This window comes from Mirounga angustirostris, unplaced genomic scaffold (genome assembly GCF_029215605.1).
Source record: "Mirounga angustirostris isolate CCGP_5_RB_7025 unplaced genomic scaffold, mMirAng1.0.hap1 SCAF_9, whole genome shotgun sequence".
NCBI lineage: Eukaryota > Metazoa > Chordata > Mammalia > Carnivora > Phocidae > Mirounga > Mirounga angustirostris.
In genome coordinates this window covers 36,951,550-36,970,667 of record NW_026991717.1, presented here as the reverse complement: position 1 = coordinate 36,970,667, position 19,118 = coordinate 36,951,550, and the positions used below count along the sequence as shown (strand labels likewise).

The 19,118-nt window shown below is 50.1% G+C and overlaps 1 protein-coding gene and 1 long non-coding RNA gene across 2 annotated transcripts in view; one reads left to right on the top strand and one right to left on the bottom strand.

Moving 5' to 3' along the window:
• The window catches only part of PAQR5 (progestin and adipoQ receptor family member 5), a 41,477-nt gene extending 27,306 nt beyond the window's left edge, over positions 1-14,171 (top strand). Inside the window, exons 5-7 of the mRNA XM_045901886.3 lie at positions 5,699-5,795; positions 7,648-7,789; positions 10,962-14,171. Of these exons, the coding sequence (XP_045757842.1) occupies positions 5,699-5,795; positions 7,648-7,789; positions 10,962-11,203 (481 nt within the window). The 3' untranslated portion in view covers positions 11,204-14,171. The remainder of the gene's footprint in view (positions 1-5,698; positions 5,796-7,647; positions 7,790-10,961) is intronic.
• Positions 6,166-19,118, bottom strand: part of LOC135361553 (uncharacterized) — a 32,066-nt gene continuing 19,113 nt past the window's right edge. The window contains exons 2-3 of the long non-coding RNA XR_010404970.1: positions 18,924-19,083; positions 6,166-7,012 (exon numbers count right to left, since the gene is read on the bottom strand). This is a non-coding gene — a long non-coding RNA (uncharacterized LOC135361553). The remainder of the gene's footprint in view (positions 7,013-18,923; positions 19,084-19,118) is intronic.

Here is a 19,118-nt window from a genome sequence, read left to right as displayed (position 1 = left end):
TCTGTGCCAGGGTGGAGCTTCGAGGGCTGCACGGGTGATGGGGAGGAGGGGATGGGGCCCTGCCTTGGGTGAGACAAGGCATAACACACACATAGAAAAGTAACCAGGTTGCCGGCAGCAGCCCAGGAGAGATGAAGCATGCCCTGGAGGCACGGGGCCCAGATGTGTGGACACACCTAGCTCTGGTCCTTGGATGAGTCACAATCCTGTCTGGTTAGCTCCCGTTGGCTGTGTAGCTGTGCTGTTTGGGTGAGAGGTGAGCACTGTGGCCTGAGGGGGCATGGAAGGCTCCATGAGTGTTGAAGTAGAAGTCCCAGAGTTCATGATCCAGGACTGTTTTCCTAAGAACCCCCAATGCAAAGTTGCTGCCTTTTTTTTCTTTTTTCTTAAAGCTTCCTGAATCATCTGTAAGCCACCAGGGTAGATGGTTTTCTTCTAGCCAGAAGTCCATCCTGGTTGTTAATAATAAATGGGTCTTCTGGATGTAGCATGCCTGTTACCTTTGGACAAACTTACTTGACAGAGTAGGCTGGCCAGGAATCTCCTGATGCCTGTGTTTGGAGGTTTCTCTCTTGTCAATGAAATGGATTATTTCTGTTTACTTACCAGACACATCTGTTGCTATTCCATCTCTCCAACCATTCATCCAGCCACCTCCTCATTCACCATCCCCCTACCCAACCACCACCTATCCATCCATCTTACCCACCCATTCACCCATCCACCTACCCAACCATCCATCCATCCATCCATCCATCCATCCATCCATCCATCCATCCATCCATCCATCCATCCACCCAACCCATCCAGCCATCCATTCATCCACCTACTCATCCACGCATCCATCCACCTACTCATCCACCCATCCACTCAACCACCCATACATCTGCCTATCCATCCTCCCACCCATCTGCCTACCCATCCATTCATGCACCCATCCACCCATTCATTCATCCATTCATCCATCCAACCAACCAACCAACCAACCAACCAACCAACCAACCAACCAACAAGTCAACCAACCAACCAACCAACCACTCAATATTCCTTAAATGTCTGCCATACTCCAGGCATCATGTTAAGATCTGGGAATACCAGGAGGAGTGAGGCCCAGCCCTTGCCCTGAGAGAGCACCCAGGGCAGTAGTTGAAGCCGACTACAGACCCCCCAGAAGCCCAGATGGAGTCATCGTTTCCTCTAAAGGCCAAAGGAAATGGCATATAGAGTATAGCATTACAGAATGTAATGTATGCAAGTAATGGTAATACAAAATGACACCCCTGCTTGGATACACAAAGTTCTGCAAAGTGGTACTAGGACTGAGTATTGAGGGAGGTTGAACACCTGAGCCAGAGAGGAGGGAAGGGCCTGTGGGACAGAGCAAACAGCGCAGAGGGTGAGGGGGCCAGAGAAGACAGCCCTGGGAGGTGGCAAGGGGCTTCCGAGTTGCCAGAGCTGCACAGCTGGAAGGAGGCACGTGGCTAGAGAGGGTCTCCCACAGTGGCTGGGATTTGAAGTGCCTTGTGTGTCCTGCAGCAGACTGGTCCTGTGCTGGTGAAGGACAGTGATCTCTGTGGGAGGGCCATTCCACGGCCTCAGCTTCCGAGCCGAGGGGCATCCAGGTGTGTCGCTGGCTGCCGGCCTGGGGGCTGGAGGAGGCCTGTGCTGGAACGGAAGCTGAGGGAGGGGGCCAGAGGCAGAGTGGGATGTCCCATCTGAGGACCCTGTGCGGTCCCTTCTCGCCTGGTCCTCTTTCCTGTTTTCATTCCCTTTGTCTTCAGTGTCTGAGGAGTGAGAGGGCTGACTCCTGCACCAGGAGTGACTCGGCCCCCATTCACTTCAGGAGAACCGCCCCCCCCCAGGGTCCCGGATTTCACGGACTTCTGGCTTCACCTTAAACAAGGGCATCTGAGAAGATGTCTCTGGGTGTTCTACCATGCCGGGGCTTCAGAGTCTTTTCTGAGATCTCTCTCCTCGCCTTCCTCCTTCCCCAAGGCCACCCTGCCTCCGCCTCAGGCTCCATCAGTCCATGATGTGGCCAGGAGTGGCAGAGAGCCGCCATCTCCTTCCCGGAGCAAGAAGCAGAGCACAGACCTCCTGAGTGGTCTTTAGTTATTCACGTGCTTGCCAGAATATCACGGTCTAAATGGCATTCGTTCCGTTATAGTACCGAGCACTGTGGACTCCCTGGAATCTAGTTCAAATGAATGTTCCAGAAACCTGCCTGCCTTCTTCTGTAGCATTTGAGAAGGGAGATGAGAGAACGCATGACCTCTCTGTGGCTCTCAGAGCAAGGTGGGGTGACGGAGACCCTGCCTGCTCATCCCACTGGCCACCCAGAAGCCTAGAAAGGCGTCCTCACTCCCTTAGGGACGTCAGTCACCCAGAGTTTGCTGTCCATCACAAGTCACCGTAGGCACTTTATTCACTCATCCAAGGCATCCAAAAGTGGTTTTGTTTTGACAAACAGTTGCTCAGTGAAATGTCCTGTGGTCAGTGCTGTGAGGGAGAGAGGTGACTTTTCATCCCTTGGCGGTGGGTGGTGCTGGGGCCGGGAGAGGGTTTGGAGGGCAGAGCTGGAGTCAGGAGGCTCACGGGCAGTCAGTGGTTCTCAGACACCTCTGGAGGTCGGAGGGCTCAGCCAGATGACAAAGTGCACATTCCTGTGATGTCACCCACGCAGTAAAACAGCCATAACCACACACCGCGCGCGCACGATACACACAGGCGTGTGCGCGCACCCCCTCTGCAATAGAATGTTTCCAAAGGCCCACTAGTTTCAAGCGCTGGTTCCAGAATTTGCTTGCACATCCTGTCAGCTTTGTTGCAACAAGATCTATCAGGTTTTAGAACAGACTGATATGCACTGACCCTCTCCTGGTGGAGGCTTCTGCCAAAATCCAGTGTTTCCTGCCAACCTGGTTCTAGGCAGAGGAGGCCTGACTTCCCTAAACTGGTGTGTCCGCTCTGCGGTGCAGGGACTGTCTTCCCAGGTGGGGCTTCCGAGACTTGGGGGCAACCAGTGCTTTGGAGGGTTCTGTGGCTCCCGCCCCTCCTTCCTGGAATCTCTGGCTGGGGCGACACCCTGTGGCTAACTGTGGAATTGCACCTTGGTAGTGGGAGGCCCCTCTCTGTGGCTGCTGGCCTTTCCGCCTTTTATTCTGTGTTGCTGTCTCTCTTCTGTTCTGCTTTTTCTCCTTTTTTTTTCCTGTAGACTCGGCTTTGCAGATGGAGAGGCTGGTTCGTTTGCCCCTGGGGAAGCACTTTATCAGGCTGGGCGAAATGTTGTCTCAAGTCACAGGAAATCCATGGTTTGGGGGATGGCCCTCGCCAGCCAGAGCCAGCTTTCTTCCTGTGTAAGTGGTCACAGAAAGAGCATGCTTTCACAGTGAGCCTCTTTGAACCCAGAAAGGATAGACGGTGGCCGTGCATGGGGAAGGAGGGAGCGGGCTTGCGGTTGGACTGGGTTGGCCAGGGTAGGCTGTGAAGGCTGTTGAGCCAGGCTCTGGCTGTGGGGGGCAGTGGGAGTGTGTCCCATTTGCTCCCTGGGGCAGAGGGGATATAGGCAAGGATGGAGGCTGGGTGGTGGTCCGAGGCCTGCTCAGCCTGCCGGAGCGGTGGGGGTGTGAAACTTGGAAGCCAGACCGCGCTGGGTATAAATCCTAGCTTCACCTCTTATCAGCTCACCTGACTTTAGGCAAGTCACCCAGAACCTGTCTGTTCCCTCCTGGTCCTGTTTTCTGGCACAGCATAGCTGTAAGGTGGGGAAGGGGAAAGAATGAATCTCACTACACACCTTTTATTAAAAGCTGCCATTTAGCGATCATTCCTCTGTGAGGTGGGTATGCTCCTTGCAAGTATGGTTTCATCAAATCTTTGCAACAAGCCCGCGATGGGGTACAGTTGTCGTCCCTGCGTTACATGTGAGGATTTTGACATGCACAGAGGTTACATAACCTGTTGGGGTCGCATGATCACGGAGGGTTGAGGCAGGATTTGAACCCAGACTGTCCAGGTCAGACGCTGCTTATGAATCATGGCCCAGTGCCGCCTCACCTCTCCCAGGGTTGGTGGTTTACTCCAAGGCTGGGGGTCTTGTTTGGGGGGATGATAAATTGAGGTCCCTTATTTCTCTTCCTCCTTTTCCTTCAGCTTCTCTTCCTTTGCTACCCCATGCCTGCCATGACTTAGGATGGGGTCAGGAGAGGAGAGACCTGCAGAAGTAGGCTTGAGAGAAGTTGGAGCTTATCCCTGGAGGGGATAAGCTGGGGGGCTTCTCGGGGCCCACGGTGGCTGCCTCTTACTCTGGAGCAGGGATCCTCGTGCTTGGCTGCCCTGAGGGCTAGGCATAACACACCAGCCTGGGGGACGTGAGGGTCCCCTGATGGCTCGGGGTGGATGCGGGAGTCTCTGCCCTGTCCCGTGCCAAAGGACATGGGGAGCAGAGGGCTTTGTAGTCAGGTGACTGCACCGGCTGTGGGGCCAGGAGTAAGCTGGCCAGGGTCCGAGGGCCCGGGTTGGGTGGAGCAGCAGATCGTGTTTGGTAGGGGAAAGGGCAGGCTGTGGGCTGGGACAGGGCGTCTGGGAAACGGGTGGGGAGCAGTGGTGGGACATGACTCCATCCCCCATGGAGAGCATGCTGAGGGGCAGGACTGTCAGGAAGGGCTGAGAGGGCCCAAGGGTCTCCATTGTCTGACTGACTGCCCTGGAACAGCCACCCCACCGGCCTTGGCGCCCTGAGTCTGCACACCACCTTCGTGGGGACCCCTGTGGGCACCGAGAGAGGACCCAGCCCTCCACAGTACACTGTGGTATTGAAGCGGGGACGTGCCCTGCCCCCCTGCCTGGGCAGCCCAGCCTGGGGCCTGAGCACTCCTTACCTGAGCCCCAGCTCAGGGCTGTGATTTTGTGTGGAGATTCTCCCTGCTCCTCTCAGGTCCTGTCAGTATCCAGCCTGTCATCTGTGCTGCCCCACTCCCCACACCCCAGGCTGCCAGCCCCGCCCCAGCTGGGCCCAAGCCCGCTGAGGCCCCGTGGCGCTCCATCCCAGAGGCCCTGCAGTCAGCACCACTCATTTTAACATGGGCTTCATTTTTGGACTGGAGGCGGGTTGATGAAGAAGAGGGGAAAAGGCCACATTTACTCAGTTTCCCCAGGCCAGTGTCCCTGGGTGTGGCACTAAGGATTCCAGAAAGTTCTTCCAAGTCGTTAAACACTTCCCTGAACCCGGGGCTTCTGCACAGCGATCAGCTGGGCAGCTCTGACTGGTTAGATCTCTCATTCTTCCCAGACTTGCTTGCCCCAGGAGACTGTGCCAGGGGGCCACCCACACCCCACACGTCTCCCTGTTCTGTTGTTACTGGACTTCGCAAAGGCTCCTGAGCAGCTAGATAACTTGCCTCTTGAAGGGCCTTTCCAGCCCAGGACTTCCACTCTGGCTTCGTTGGACACGATTGCTTTCTCATGATGCGGCCCCAGGAGATGGTTTCCCCTGAGGCCTTTCCACATGCTACCACGGGGGGCGGGAGCAATGGACGAGGCTGGTGGAGAAGCTGCTGGTCTCAGGAGGAGGTTGCACAAAATACTTGCCTTCTGTTGATGACTTGCCCTCGGTTACTTGTAATGTGCGTGCGTGTGTGTCATTTACTGAAACTGTTTTCATTCCAGTCTCTTCCTCCTTTTTCCTTTCCTGATTTAGGTTTCTTGAAATCCAGAAGCCCGCGCTCTGTAAGATGCTTCGCGTCCTGGCCTTTGCTTATCCCTACACCTGGGACTCCCTCCCCATCTTCTACAGGGTAAGGGCCCAGCTCCGTCTTTTCTCTGCCTGTTGGCAACACCAGGGAGTCTGTTGTTTCCTGAGGTCCTGGGGGTCAGAGCACCAGGCTGGTCACTGCAAGACACGTGGGAGTTGAGACCTTCCATAAGAGCAGGTGCAGAGTAGTGAGGAGATAGCAGGAACATAGACGCCGTGAAAACCACAGGCGACGCATCAATGGCCGGCACTGACTGGGGGCTCAGAAGTAATCATGGAGGGCTGGGTAGGGGAGGCAGCCTGGGGTTTAGTGGAGGGACAAGGAGAGTGGGCTCTGGAGGCAGATCTCTAATACGTACTCACTGTAAGACTTTGGCAAGTTATGTAGTGTCTCTGTGCCTTGATTACCCTCATCTGTAAAATGGGCATGGTAGTAACACCTCAGTCCATCAGCTGTGGGGGAGATTACAGGAGAGAACATATAAAATGCTAGCTGGTGACAAGTGTCCAATAAACGCATTATTATGTATTATCATCAATTAACATACTAGGAGCAAAGGAAAAAGTATGAAGGAGGGTCTTAAGGATAAATGGGGATTAGACAGAGAACACGAAGGAAGAGGGTGTAGGAAGGACACAAGAAGGGGGAGAGCCCAGGCACTCTCAAATCAGACAGACCTGAGTTCAAATCCCAGTCCCACTGCTCACTGGCTGTGTGACCTTAGGCAGTGCACATAACCTCTCCGAGCCTCAGTTTCCTCATCCATAAAGGAGGCTAACATCCCCTCTTGCACAGGGGGGTGGAGAGGGTTCATCTGATCCGCAGATCTGAAGGGCTCAGCTGTGCCTGGCACATGGCCTGCACCGGTGAGTGGAGTTCCCCTCCCAGGGGCAGCCTGAGGCTTGATGCATGAGGCAGGGACGGAAGGGGAGGGTCAGAGCTGGCTCCACTTGTGTGGGCCCGGGGGAGACCCCCCTGACTCCTTCCTGGAGGAGAGAGAACACACATAGGAAACCAGAGCAGAGAGAACAAGCTGGTCCCACGCCCCACCCAGTCGCATAGCTGAGGTCCGGTTATTAGGGGCACCATGCGCTCCTGGCGCTCGGCTGCAGCTGACGGTGGGCAGTGGGGAGGGGAGGCCTCATCCCGAATGGTGATGTTGATGAGCGCGCAGCTCTGGCAATCAGCCTGTCTGGATCCAGATCCTGACTTCACCGCTCATTAGTGGTTCGCGTCACCCTCTGGCCCGGCTTCCTCATCTGAAAAACGGGAAGCTAGAGTCTGCCTCATGGTAATTGTTGAGGCGAGGCGCTGATGAGATCCCACGAGAGAGGGGCTGGCCCAGTGCCCCAGGTTAGTGACCGCTGCTGTCGCTATTCATAATGGTAACACAACAACTAGGCTTAGCTCTCAAACAGCATCATGGCCGTAATTAATACATTCTGATGACTCAGAAGGCCTTCCAGGGATTTCAGGGCCTTAAAGCCTTAACTAGGAACATGAAACCAGGCGGTGCGCTGCTAAGAAGTGAGTTCAAGGGTGAATAGACCACTTTTTACTATACTTACGTTTTGCCCCCAGACAGTAGAGTAGCAATAGGTCTAATAGGATTTTTCTTTTCTTTCACTCCTTTCCTTTTCTTTTGTACTCTAAATAACCCAAAAGGCTTTATGAGCATTTGGAGGATTAAAATACAGTTGCCCTCGTTCTCAGATGATCACCGTCAGGATGGGAATTCTGCTCACACAGTCCCTGAGTTCCTTTCCAAGCCACAGACCTGAGGAGGTGAGGGCCTTGGCCTATGACGACCACACGTGTGTGCAGAGATGTCTTCAGGCGATGAGAAGGGAGAGGGCCTCCCCTCAAGACCTGATGTTTCTCTAACTGCCTGCAGCTGTTCCTGCTCCCCGGGGAGAGTGTACAGAATGAAGCCGTCCTGAACCACCAGAAGCACATGGCCATGACCCTCCTGGCCTCTTTCTTCTACTCTGCGCACCTGCCAGAGCGCCTGGCACCTGGACGCTTCGACTACATCGGTGAGTGTGGGGGAGCCCTGTTGCCTGGTGTCCTCCAACTCAGAGAGAGCCCCCCGCCGACACCAGTGTGTGCAGTGTGAAGGGGAAGCAGGGGCAGAGAGAGAAGTGGTTCCTCAGGAGCTTGTCTAGGAGCAGGCCAAGCGGAGTGGAACTGGAGGCCGGGATGTATGCAGCCAGCAGATGGCAGGGGATGGTGGGGGAGGATGGAGAGCAGGTGGATCTAGGATTCTAAGGCATTCCCATGGGTTATGGGGCCCGGGGAGTGCCATTATTACCCAGAACATGAAATCCCATTATTAAACAGACATTGAGGGCAGCCCAGGAGAGGAACAGGACAGACAGAGTGCAGTTGGCTCTGAGGCGACCAGATGACAGGGGCCGTGCTGAGGGGAGAGTGTCTTTCGTGTTCAGGTGGGTGCAGTGGGGCCAGGAGTCTTGGTAGAACAGTGGTTCTCAGGTCTGGCCCCCAGACCACCAGTTTCAGCAGCATCTGGGAACATGCAGATTCTCAGGCCCTACCCCAGATATCCCACACCAGAGGCTTGAGGCCGGGGGCCCAGCACTCACTCAGGCTGTGTGACTCTCCAGGGGAACCTGAGCTCACTACAGTGAGAGAAGTGATGTGGTGGGGGAGGGGCCGTCCAAGCCACGGGACCTCCACTTGCTGGGAGAGTTCCTTCCCTCCCTGTCTAGGGAAGCAGGGTGGGCACCGGCTGGAGGAGGCACCCTTGGGCCACTTCTGGTGAGGCTGATGAGTCCGGGGATGAGCGTTCCTTAGATAAGCTATCGTGGGCATCCAAGGGTCAGTCCCTGTCCTTAAATGGTGGGCAGGGACCTTGGTTCTCCCCAAACCCATTTTGCCCGGTGATTTTCCATCTCCTCCCACCTGAGACGTGGCCAGATTTGCTTTGTGGACTCTGATAAGAGCTTCATCTCCTTCACTTACTCTCTCCTACCAGAAGGGATTGCAAAGACCAAAAGGCTTGGAGGGCAGGTTCCCCCAAAAAGGAGGGAAACAAGAAGGCCTGGTAACTGGAACCTGCTTGCAGGAGCCACGTCCACCCCCAGCCCCGCCTCGATGAAGCAGAGGTGGTTGTATATGAAGTCTGGGGGCTGCAGGAAAAGTAGCCCTGGGCCTTGTTTTGCCAACTCCCTGGTTGTTTCATTCAGTCACCTTAGTCCCATCCTCTTGGGTCTCGGGGTGCAGAGCAAAAAGACACCCCTATAATGGGACATTTGCCAGACAATTGTTAATGACAGATCATCAACAAGGGGTTTGGAAAATTCTCTGTCCTGCATTAATGGAGCCTGCCAGACGTGGGCCTCCCTCTGCAGTGCGGGCCAAAGTGCTTAGTGGTGAGGCGCTGGCCCCTAGGAAGCTCTTCCACATTCCTGTCGGGCTGGAGTGCTGACATCACTTTTCAGATATATCCTGTGGCCATGGCATTTTCTGTCTTTTTATTTCCTGCTCTGATGCAGACAGGTTTGAGCCTTGGTGAGCTCAGCTAGTCACCTCTCTCTGCTTGGAGATGTGTCCTTGGAGAGCAGGGCTCTCTGCTGGACGAGAAGCCACTTTGCTGCACCCCAAATGGATTTGGCAATCCTACACAGCCTCTGAGTATATAGCCTGAGCGAGGCAGGGGCGGCTCATCCGGGCACACCTTCTTGCCCAGGGGACACAGCCTGGGGGGCCAGCAGGAGCTGTGGTAAGGAGCTCGGGCCACCCACCTGAGAGGGCTCTCGCTCCCACACTCCCATTCCCGACTCTGCTTCTGCTCCCGAGTGCACGTGCCCAGGATGTCCCCTTCCTGGGACACGGTTATTGAATACTTACTCCGGGATAAGTCCTGGGGGTATAACCTCTCTCTCTCTCTTTTTACTGAAAGAATCCTTTTTGAACTCTTGTGTTGTATTCGGGTGCTAGGACCGCCCTAACAAAGAATCACAGACTGGGGTGCTTATGCAGCAGAAATGCATTTTCTCAGGATTTTGGAGGCCGGGAGGCTGAGACCAAGGTGGGGGCCGGCTTGGGCTCTCCCGAGGCCTCTCTCCCTGGCTTGTGGACGGCCCTCTTCTCTGTCTCCCCTCACATGGTCTTTCCTCTGGGTACGTGCCTGCCCAGACCCTTACCTCCTCTTCTTAGAGGGACAGCAGTCACCAGAGGTCCAATCTAGTGACCTCATTTTAATGTAATTGTCTTTTTAAAAGATCCTGTCTCCAAATACAGTCACATTCTGAGGTATGGGGGGGGGGGGGTTGGGACATTGACCTTCGGACCTGGGGGCAGGGAGACACAAGTCAGTCCATGACACGTGCTGTCTGTGCTGTCTTCTCATCTTCTGGTCTCTGAGGTTTGTCCCGCACACAGTCCTCAGCCCAGGGCGATAGACTCCTTTTCTCACCACTACCAACTCAGCCCATGGCTGCCCACCCCCACCCCTGCCCCCTCTGCTGGCTTCTCCCCTCTGTGCACTCACAGCTGGCCAGCCAGGGTCCGGCAGGTCATGGGGAGGAAGAGCTCCCGGTCATGTCTGGGATTAACCGGCAGGTGAGAGAGGACCACCTCAAAAGTGGCCAGCAGAAAGTCTGGATGGCTTCTCCGTTGGCACTAAAGTCAGAATTGGAGCCGATGAGTGCTGGCCCTGAAGAGGTGACCTCTGGCAGAACGTGATGCCAGACCTCTTTACGTGAAATACAGGACTGGTGGATAAGGTGTTTGAAACATGGACTTGGTTTGCTCAGATGGCCTTTTTATTTTTCCTCACACCGCATTTTAAAAATAAACGTACTGAGGCATACTTTACATACCAAACAATTCCCTAATTTCAAGTGTACAATTCAGCGATACTTTTAGCAGACTTACCAAGTTGTACGATCATCCCCATAAATGAGTTTTGGAACATTATCATCACCCCGGTAAGATCCCTCATGCCCATGTACTGTTAGTCCCAATTCCGACCCCCTGTCTGAAGCAACCACTAATCTACCTCATGTCTGTGGATTGGCCTTTTCTGGATGTGTGATATAGACGGAATCTCTCAATACGTGGTCTCTTGTGCCTGGCTTCTTTCACCCAGCATAACGTGTCTGGCCTGTAGGCCACAATTATAGTATCAACAGTCTGTTCCTTTTTTATTGCTGATCTTGGTGGCCTTTTCTGTGTTTGCCTTAGGTCACAGTCACCAGCTGTTCCATGTGTGTGTGATCCTGGCCACTCACATGCAGATGGAAGCCATACTTCTGGACAAGACTCTGAGGAAGGAATGGCTCCTGGCCCACTCCAGGCCCCTGTCTTTCCCTCAGATAACTGGAGCCATCCTTCTGTGCCTCATCTTCAGCCTCAGCAACATAATTTATTTCTCAGCTGCTCTGTATCGGATTCCTGAGCCAGAATTACATAAAAAAGAAACATGATTCAGACCATTTGCTTCTTGTGCCAGATGTCAACCTTAAGCTACAACATCCTAACCACCATAAGCCAGCAGCAGGGTACCCGTTTCCAAAGGTCTAAAGTATTCACAATGGCTGATGTCTTGGCATTTTTGAGTGGGTTCATGTCAATAAGATATTGAACTGGGGAAATTTCTCTAGAGGTGCACTGATTCTGTATTATGATTTTAAAAGGGGAAGATTCTTAATATTTCATTAAGTTTTAAATTGATTTAAAATGGGTTTTTCAATTCTATTTAAACAGTTGGATTAAGCATACCACCCTTGTATTGTAGCTTGACTATTAAACACTTGAACGAAGCTTTACCACCCTTGTAGTATTACCCTTTGCAAATGGAACTTGCTTCATTTGATGAGTTCCACCTAGCATTGCCTCTGCTGAGAGCTCCACAGTGGGAGGGGAACGAGCCAGGAAGACCAGGGTAAGGAACCTGAGTAAGAGGAAGTGTGGGGTCTGTGGGAGCTCTGGGGACAGGGCAAACACTCCAGAATGGAGAGACCTGGTTTGGGGAAGGGTCTTCTTCCTTTCCCCACCTAGTAAGGGAATGAATAGAAAGGGTCCTCTTTCCCACAAGTCCGTTCTGCCTTAAAGTGCCAATTCCCATGTCATGTGGATTTGGATCTTCTTAAAGGTCCACATGGCTGGGTGTCCATGTTGTGTTTTTTCTGTTTTCTTGTTGCCAGTTTGATGCACAGTATTGTGTAGTACAGGTCCATTGTGTTATGGGTGGGGGCTGGCTGACTTAAGCCCAGTTGGCGGTGTTCATCCGTCACCTTTTAAACCAGTGGCAGCACGATATCTGGGGATATTATACATTTGATGTCGCTTCAGCATTTTAAATGCTGCAGATGTTACTGTCATGTGCAGAGGATGCTAAGACCTTGCTAAAGTGTTGGTCAACTGTAGTGATTCTCGAGCTTTACCGTGAATCAGAAACACTTGGTGGGTTTGTGACAAATGCAGATTTCCAGGCAAAGTCAGGAGATTCTGCATTTGTACATGGTTTAAAATGTAGGTCTTTTAGAGGAGATTTGCCCTAAATCTGAGCAAGTCCCCAGGTGATTCTAATGCAGAAGGGCCCCAGGCCAAACTTGAAGAGATGCTTTCCTCACGAATTCCAGAAGGCACTGGGCCTATCAGCTTTGCTGGGATTGACCTAGTTTTCAGCAATTTACCACCTAAGGATGTTTCCCCTGCTTTCTACTCTGCATGAGACTGAGCATTTTCTCATCTTTTGCACTGGGAGTTAAAGTTTAGTATTTCATGGTGTTTTCAGAGAGTACAGAAATGCTGATGCAAAACAGTTTTTAACAGAGGCCCATCAACCCCTGATCTGCACTTGCTAATGACTTAAGGGGCTGTCCATCACAAAGCAGGATCTTCTTTGCTGACTCAGGAACACCCCCATATCTTAGAATACTGCCTCTATGGTTAACTGGCCCAGAAACCCAAATGGCCTTGTGAATAGCTCATCGTCCAATCCTCTAAGGACAAGTAAAAATTTATATTGGATGAGAGTGGTCAAGAAATATGATTTCATTAGTTTTATTATCTGTTTACTTCCTCTGGGGAAGGTAGACTGATAAAATTATATGGGCTGGTAAATTTTTGTTACATTAATTGCCGTTGGATGACAAAATTTTGTTTTTGGCAATGATCTGACACTGTTAGTTAGTGGAATTTTACTCCAGCAGGGTCTGTGGGCTTCCATTTCATCTTGCTGTCACTGCAATTTTATGCTGAGAAGTACAAAGTTTAAATACCCTATTCTAGTAATGCCAAAGACATGAAGCTTTTTTAATATCTCTTATTTAGAGAGAGTAAAATAATGTTCTTTGTTTAGCTCAGAAATAGTTGAAAGGTAATAGGTGATTCATTTGAAGGACCTTTAGATTATTTAATTTTTGGTTATGTGGCTTTTTCATCATACTGCATGATGGAAAAGAAATGTTAAATCTACAAAATAGGAGCAGTGTTTCATAATGTTTTTAGATGTTTGGTAAACTTAGTCCCATGGTATACTTTTGGACAGTGTTACAAGTTAAAATTTGAGAACAGTTCCAATATACTGATTTGGAAGCTTCTAGATGTGGAAAATGGGTTCACATATATTAATTACAGTTAGGTATTAAGAGTAATGGGGGTAGAGTTTTGCGTAAGCCATCCCAGAAAGTCAAAAAGGCTGCCATTGGTTGAGCTGAAGACCTCACTGGGAAGAGGTCTTTTCATGTAGCGGCTCTCAGGGTTTTTTGAGTGTCTCAATTCGCCCTGGAGATACACCATTCTTCCATTGGTAGGGACTGCTCGCCACGGCACTGCCTCAAAAGGGATTTTGTGGGGAGCAACAGACACCTGATGGGATGTCCCCCCGTTCTTCCTCCCCTGGCTTGAGAAATACTACTCCAAAATTTCCCAGTTGCTACAGTTGGGATAAAACTTGAATGTGTTTGAATGAGGTCATGTAGTCAACTTCACCTTCCTCCGCTCATCTTAAGAGTTTCACTTTCCATTGCTCAGTTTTGGAGAGAAAGGAATTTGTCACTGTGGATTAGAATGAGAAGTGGGAGGATTTAGAAATCATTTGAGTACAAAGTGGTCTAAATATTTGGTCTGCTGTAGTCTTTCTCAAAGTGCTTGTTGTGGAACCCAGTTCACGTGAGAAGTTCTAAGGAAGGCAACGTGGAAGAGAATGGTGAGGTCACATGTGTTGGAGAGACGCTTCATTTGGCTCTGTTGTGTCCCAAATTTGTTTTGGCCATGGCACTATATGAAACAGCTATTAACACTGTATGACAACACTTTATAACATTAGTTGAATGCCAGCCTCTGATTTTCTAGCCAACAATGCATCATGGACGAAAAGGCAAAGACCCATTTCCAAACTCAGATGTTCTTTCAACTTACAGCAATGTCTGGTTTTCTTAAATTGTGTGGGAGAAAGAAAATAAAATTTATTTATTACAATAAAGATCTATTTCCCACTTGATTTGGTTATGTTTCACCTATCACTGCAAACGTGTTCGTTCGTCGTAAGAAATTCCTATACACGTGTGCATTGCTAAATCATTCTGTGAATATTTATTTTGTGCCTGATATATATAGAATGAACACTGTTTTAGGGGCTGGGGATAAGAGAAGTGAGGAAAACCCACCTCACTTGTGTGGAGGAAATGTGCTGATTGTCAGTAGGAAAAGATCGATCAGTTCAGATAGTGGTGAGTACTCTAAAGGAAATAAGCCTGGAGGAGAAATGCAGGTGGGAGGGACAGGGCAGGTGAGATTGGACGGCCACTCTGAGAAGCTGACATTTGAGGAAAGCCTTGATGGGCAAAAAAGGGCCCACTTTGCCAGCATGTTGCGGGGCCAGGTATTTTGGGTCGAGGTGGCATATATGCAAAGGCCCCAAGACCAGTAAGTACTCGTCCTGTTGGAAGGATGGAAATCAAGCCACTCATTCCAAAATGTGTAACTCTAGAAAATGTATGGATCATTTGACTTTTGAAGAATTGTGGAATTTCTCCTGGATATTCTCCCCGGGAGATTGTGCAGGGGGCTTTCCTCTGTCCTCTTGGTACTTGTATGAATGCTTCAACTCTCTAATACATGTATTTCAGACAAAGAGAGAGTTGCCACACCCATTCTCTTCACTCGGGGCAACAGATTTCTAAAATTGGCTTAATTCTTGCCTCCTCTAAAGCGTGGAACAAGGAATCTCCAAGATAATTTAATCCAGCCTTTCAAAAATGTGTTTGATGATGTAAAATGCACATTGTCAGGCCCAAATGGACAGATGCAGAAAACCTTGGGCGGGAAAAGTAGTCCTAGAGTTTTAAATTTTTATCAAAAGCCCCAAGTGATTTTTAATATAAGGAAGTTTAAGAAACACTGGTCTGGTCCAACCATTCTTTTTTTTTCACATCTGGAAAAAATAGTAGGAAGAATTCCCAGGTACTGGGGTGTCTGGCTGGCTCAGTTGATAGACCACAATTCTTGATCTCAGGGTTGTAGTTTTGAGTCCCATGTTGAGGGTAGAGATTACTTAAAAATAAGATCTTAAAAAAAGAAAAAGAGACTTCTCAGGCACTTTTCATCCTTCCCCCTTTTGCAATGTATATAACTCTCTTCTTCTCCAACAGTGAGAAACGTGGCTCCCATTATCCACAACGTATTATTTGCTCAATCTTAGAATGTACAGACTGTCATTTCAGAATTACCAACTCATGTCTGCAAAAAGGCTTACTAATTAGAATTCAATATATGTTTCAAATTCTTTTTGTCTTGAGCCTGAGGGCATATGGTCTCAAGAGTTTAAATTACTTGTGTTAGTTATGGCCCATTTATGTGTATGTTATTCATTTGAAATACAGTTCAGATCATTTGTTTCTTTTTTTGTATCAATTTTACAACCTCCCTCCCCCCTCCCCCCAGCTTGCTGATTTTATTGTGTTTTGAGTCTGTAAAACATTAACATCCAGTCATTCATTTTCAGATGGCCTGGGGCGAGTCACATGGCCGTGGATGTGAGACCATGCTGCAGCCACTGGGAGTGAACAGCAGGGCCACGAGAGAGCGCCCCAGTGTTGAGTGTGTTGAAAATGCCACAGGTGTCCCTCTCTTCATTGTACCACCTTCCCTCCAACACTCTAGGCTTTGGCAGTTTCTGGTCACTAGTGGTTATACGGTTCCACAGCTGGACTCACGTAGCTGGGTGTTTGAGTTAATTACGGTTTCCACCCGGTGACTTCAGCGTCTCCCCTGTGATTTGCATAGAACCCTCCCAGTCCAGTTTGGCAGTTTCTTATAAAGTCCAACTTACACTTACGATGAGACCAGAAATCCCACCCAAGAGAAATGAAAATCCCTATCTACTTAAAGACCTTTACGCAAATAATTAGACCACAGTTGCCAAAGGGTGGAAAGAACCTAAATGTCCATCAGCTAGTGGATGGATAAACTGTCATGTATTCATACAAGGGATTACTACTCAGCAGTAAAAAGGGAACATGTTACTGATACGTGCAACGCATGCGTGAATCTCAAAAGCATTTTGCCCAGCTAGAGAAGAGGCCTTCTGGAAAAGAGAAAACTCTAAGGGAGGAAGTCAGAAAAGTGGTTGCCAAGGGCTGGGGGTAGAGGAAGGTGACTGACCACAAAGAGGCAGCACAAAGAAAGTTTTGGAGTGGTGGGGGTATTACACATCTGATAGTGGTGGTGGCTATGGGATGCTCTGTTTGTCAAATACATAACATACACAGTACAACCGAGAAGGGTGGATTTTACTGGACGTAAATTATACTCCATGACCTGATCTTAGTAGAAGCCTCCCGGTTCTACTACCTCCCCATCTCCTACCATTATCCCTGGTCTGGATCTCTAATTCTAGGGGAAAGTGCAAATCTTTACTGGCTATGGGGAACCCTTCAGGGGAAGAGATAAAGACTGTGTTAGGTGTGAGATGCCTGTTTTTTTTGTTTTCGCTTTTGCCTTTTTTTTTTTTTTTTTTTTTTAAGAAAATAAGAGCTTTAGTATGGATAGAGGTGAGGAAGAAGAAACAGGCCAGGAGAAAAGCTGGGGTGGGGGCTCCATGTTACCGGGTCCTCAACTGGGATGGATTCATCTATTCCTTCCCAACATTTACAAGAGGGTAAATTGCTGGGCGCTGGGGTGCAAGAGCGCCACCTAGCGTGGATGTGGGGATACGCCAGTAGAGGACACAATAAGGAACAGTGACCATACTGGGATGGGAGCTCTGAAGCAAAGCAACACGTGCTGACAGGGTGCAGGGGACTGGGGGTATAGAGTAGGGGTTCAGCATCCGGTGCCAGGTCATTGACGAAGATCTGCTGAGAACTGAGTGTCAGAGGAAGGCAGGACTACTATGTGAGCCTGGGGCTCCGAAGGGCCACGTGCCTGGAGGGGTGCAGGGGGCAATGATAAATGATGGGTTTGGAGAGGAAGAGCCTCAGGGCCCTGTGGGGGTTGTCCAGCCCTGGGGAGGTACTGTGGTTTTACAAGCAGGAGGGTGACATGACCGGATCTGTGGTTTACAAGTGGATTTGGAGGGTAGCAGCAGAGAAGCCTGTTTAGTTACTGTTGCAGTCATCCAGACAAGACATGGTAGGAGCCAAGGGGATGGAGAGAAGTGGAAGGAGAGGGTCGAAGGCTATTTAATAGGCAGAGCTGTCAAGATGTGGTGAGTGGATGTTGGAACAGGAGAGGCAAAAGTCAAAGATGGTACCTGGGACCCTGGCTTGGGTGGCTGGGTAGATGGTGATACCATCCACTGAGGGGTAGCAGGTTCAGGGGAAGAGATCAGGGTGCGGTAGGTATGAGGTGCCTGTGGGACACCCAAGTGCAGAATCCAGAAGGCGGGGGACATATGGGTCTGCAGCTGAGAAGAACAAATTTGAATGGTATGTGAAGCCCTGGGAGTGCCTGAGGAGAGGCCTCAGCTAGCGACCAGGTCAAAACCCTAAGCTACATTTAAGGGACAAAAACAAAACAAAACAAAAGTCCCCCAAACAAACAACACACCTCATAAATGAGTTCTGAGAAAGATGGGCTTAGAGAGCTAGGAGAAAAAAAAAAAAAAGGCATAGGAAAAGAAGAATAAGAAATATTTTTAGTGCTGTTGAGAGGTCCAGTAAGATAGGGGTGGGGAGGGTCAATTAGGTTTAGCATGAAGGAGATGTTGGTCTTGGTGAGAAGAGTTCCAATGGAGAGACTGAGGCCAAAGCCAGACTGCAGGGTAACTAAGAGGTAAGTAGCCAGCAGTGATGCCTAATTCCTAAATAATACAAATCCCAACCTGCCATTTAACAACAAAGTTCTGATGGTTCAAAGACTCATATATAAAAAACAAAGCAATAAAGGCATTAGGAAAAAGCATCTTTATGTAGAACAGCATGGGCCAAGGATATGAAATTATGTTTATTTAACTAGTGCCTGGTTGAGGAGGTGGGAGTAGAGCCCCATGAGAGCACAGTGTAGATGCATACTTGATAGCCATCAGTTTAGGGGCAAATGTCAAAGTGGGAGAGAATCCGTTCATCTGAGAAAAGAGTGGTTCTGGACATTGCTCCTCAAGGGCAAGGACCCAGCTTGATTCATCTCTGTCTGCTGTTAAACCGAAATTTAACTGAGTAATTTAAAAGATCACCTTGGCTTCATTAAGTGACCCATGAATCGGCAGCATTCCGCCCAGCAAGCAGAGAGATGCTCCCGGGGCTGTACAAAAGGAAAGGTTTTTATAGGAAGGAGGGTGGGAAAAGGAAATCATTAGTGAGAGAAAAGACAGGATTGTTTCAGGCCAGGTCACCTTCCCTCAGGGTGAAGGGCAGGGGGTCTTATTTTGAGGATCATCTCATCTTCCTTTAGTGGGGGGCTGGGGGAGAGGGCAGATGGAGATGACGTCGCGGCTGCCGACGGGAAAGTTCCTGACTGACCGGTTCAGACTACGTTTCTGGCGAAGGTAGAAACTGCACTGAGGTTAGAGAGTAAGGCCCTTTTTGGGTGACTTGGCCTAGTATGAGGGACTCCATTTTGGGCCTGTGGTTTTCTTTTTAACAACGCCCAGCATCAAACGTTGTTAAGAATTTCATAACACAATGTGTATGCACGAAAGAGCTGGAGGAACCGGAAAGGGAGAACCCAGGAAAGGTGAAGGAGAGAACGAAATCCAACCTGATGAGGTGATGTGGAAGCCAGGGAGGGAGAGATGCGGGGCACAGCACAAGAACAGGACACTCCTGGGCGGGAACGCCTTTGACCTCCGAGTCGACCCTGGACTTGCCCTTCCATTGGACTTCTTCTGCTGTAGGGGAAAAACCCCCTCAGTTTCCTCCTGGGAAAGGGGGAGGGGTTGGATTTTACTACGTC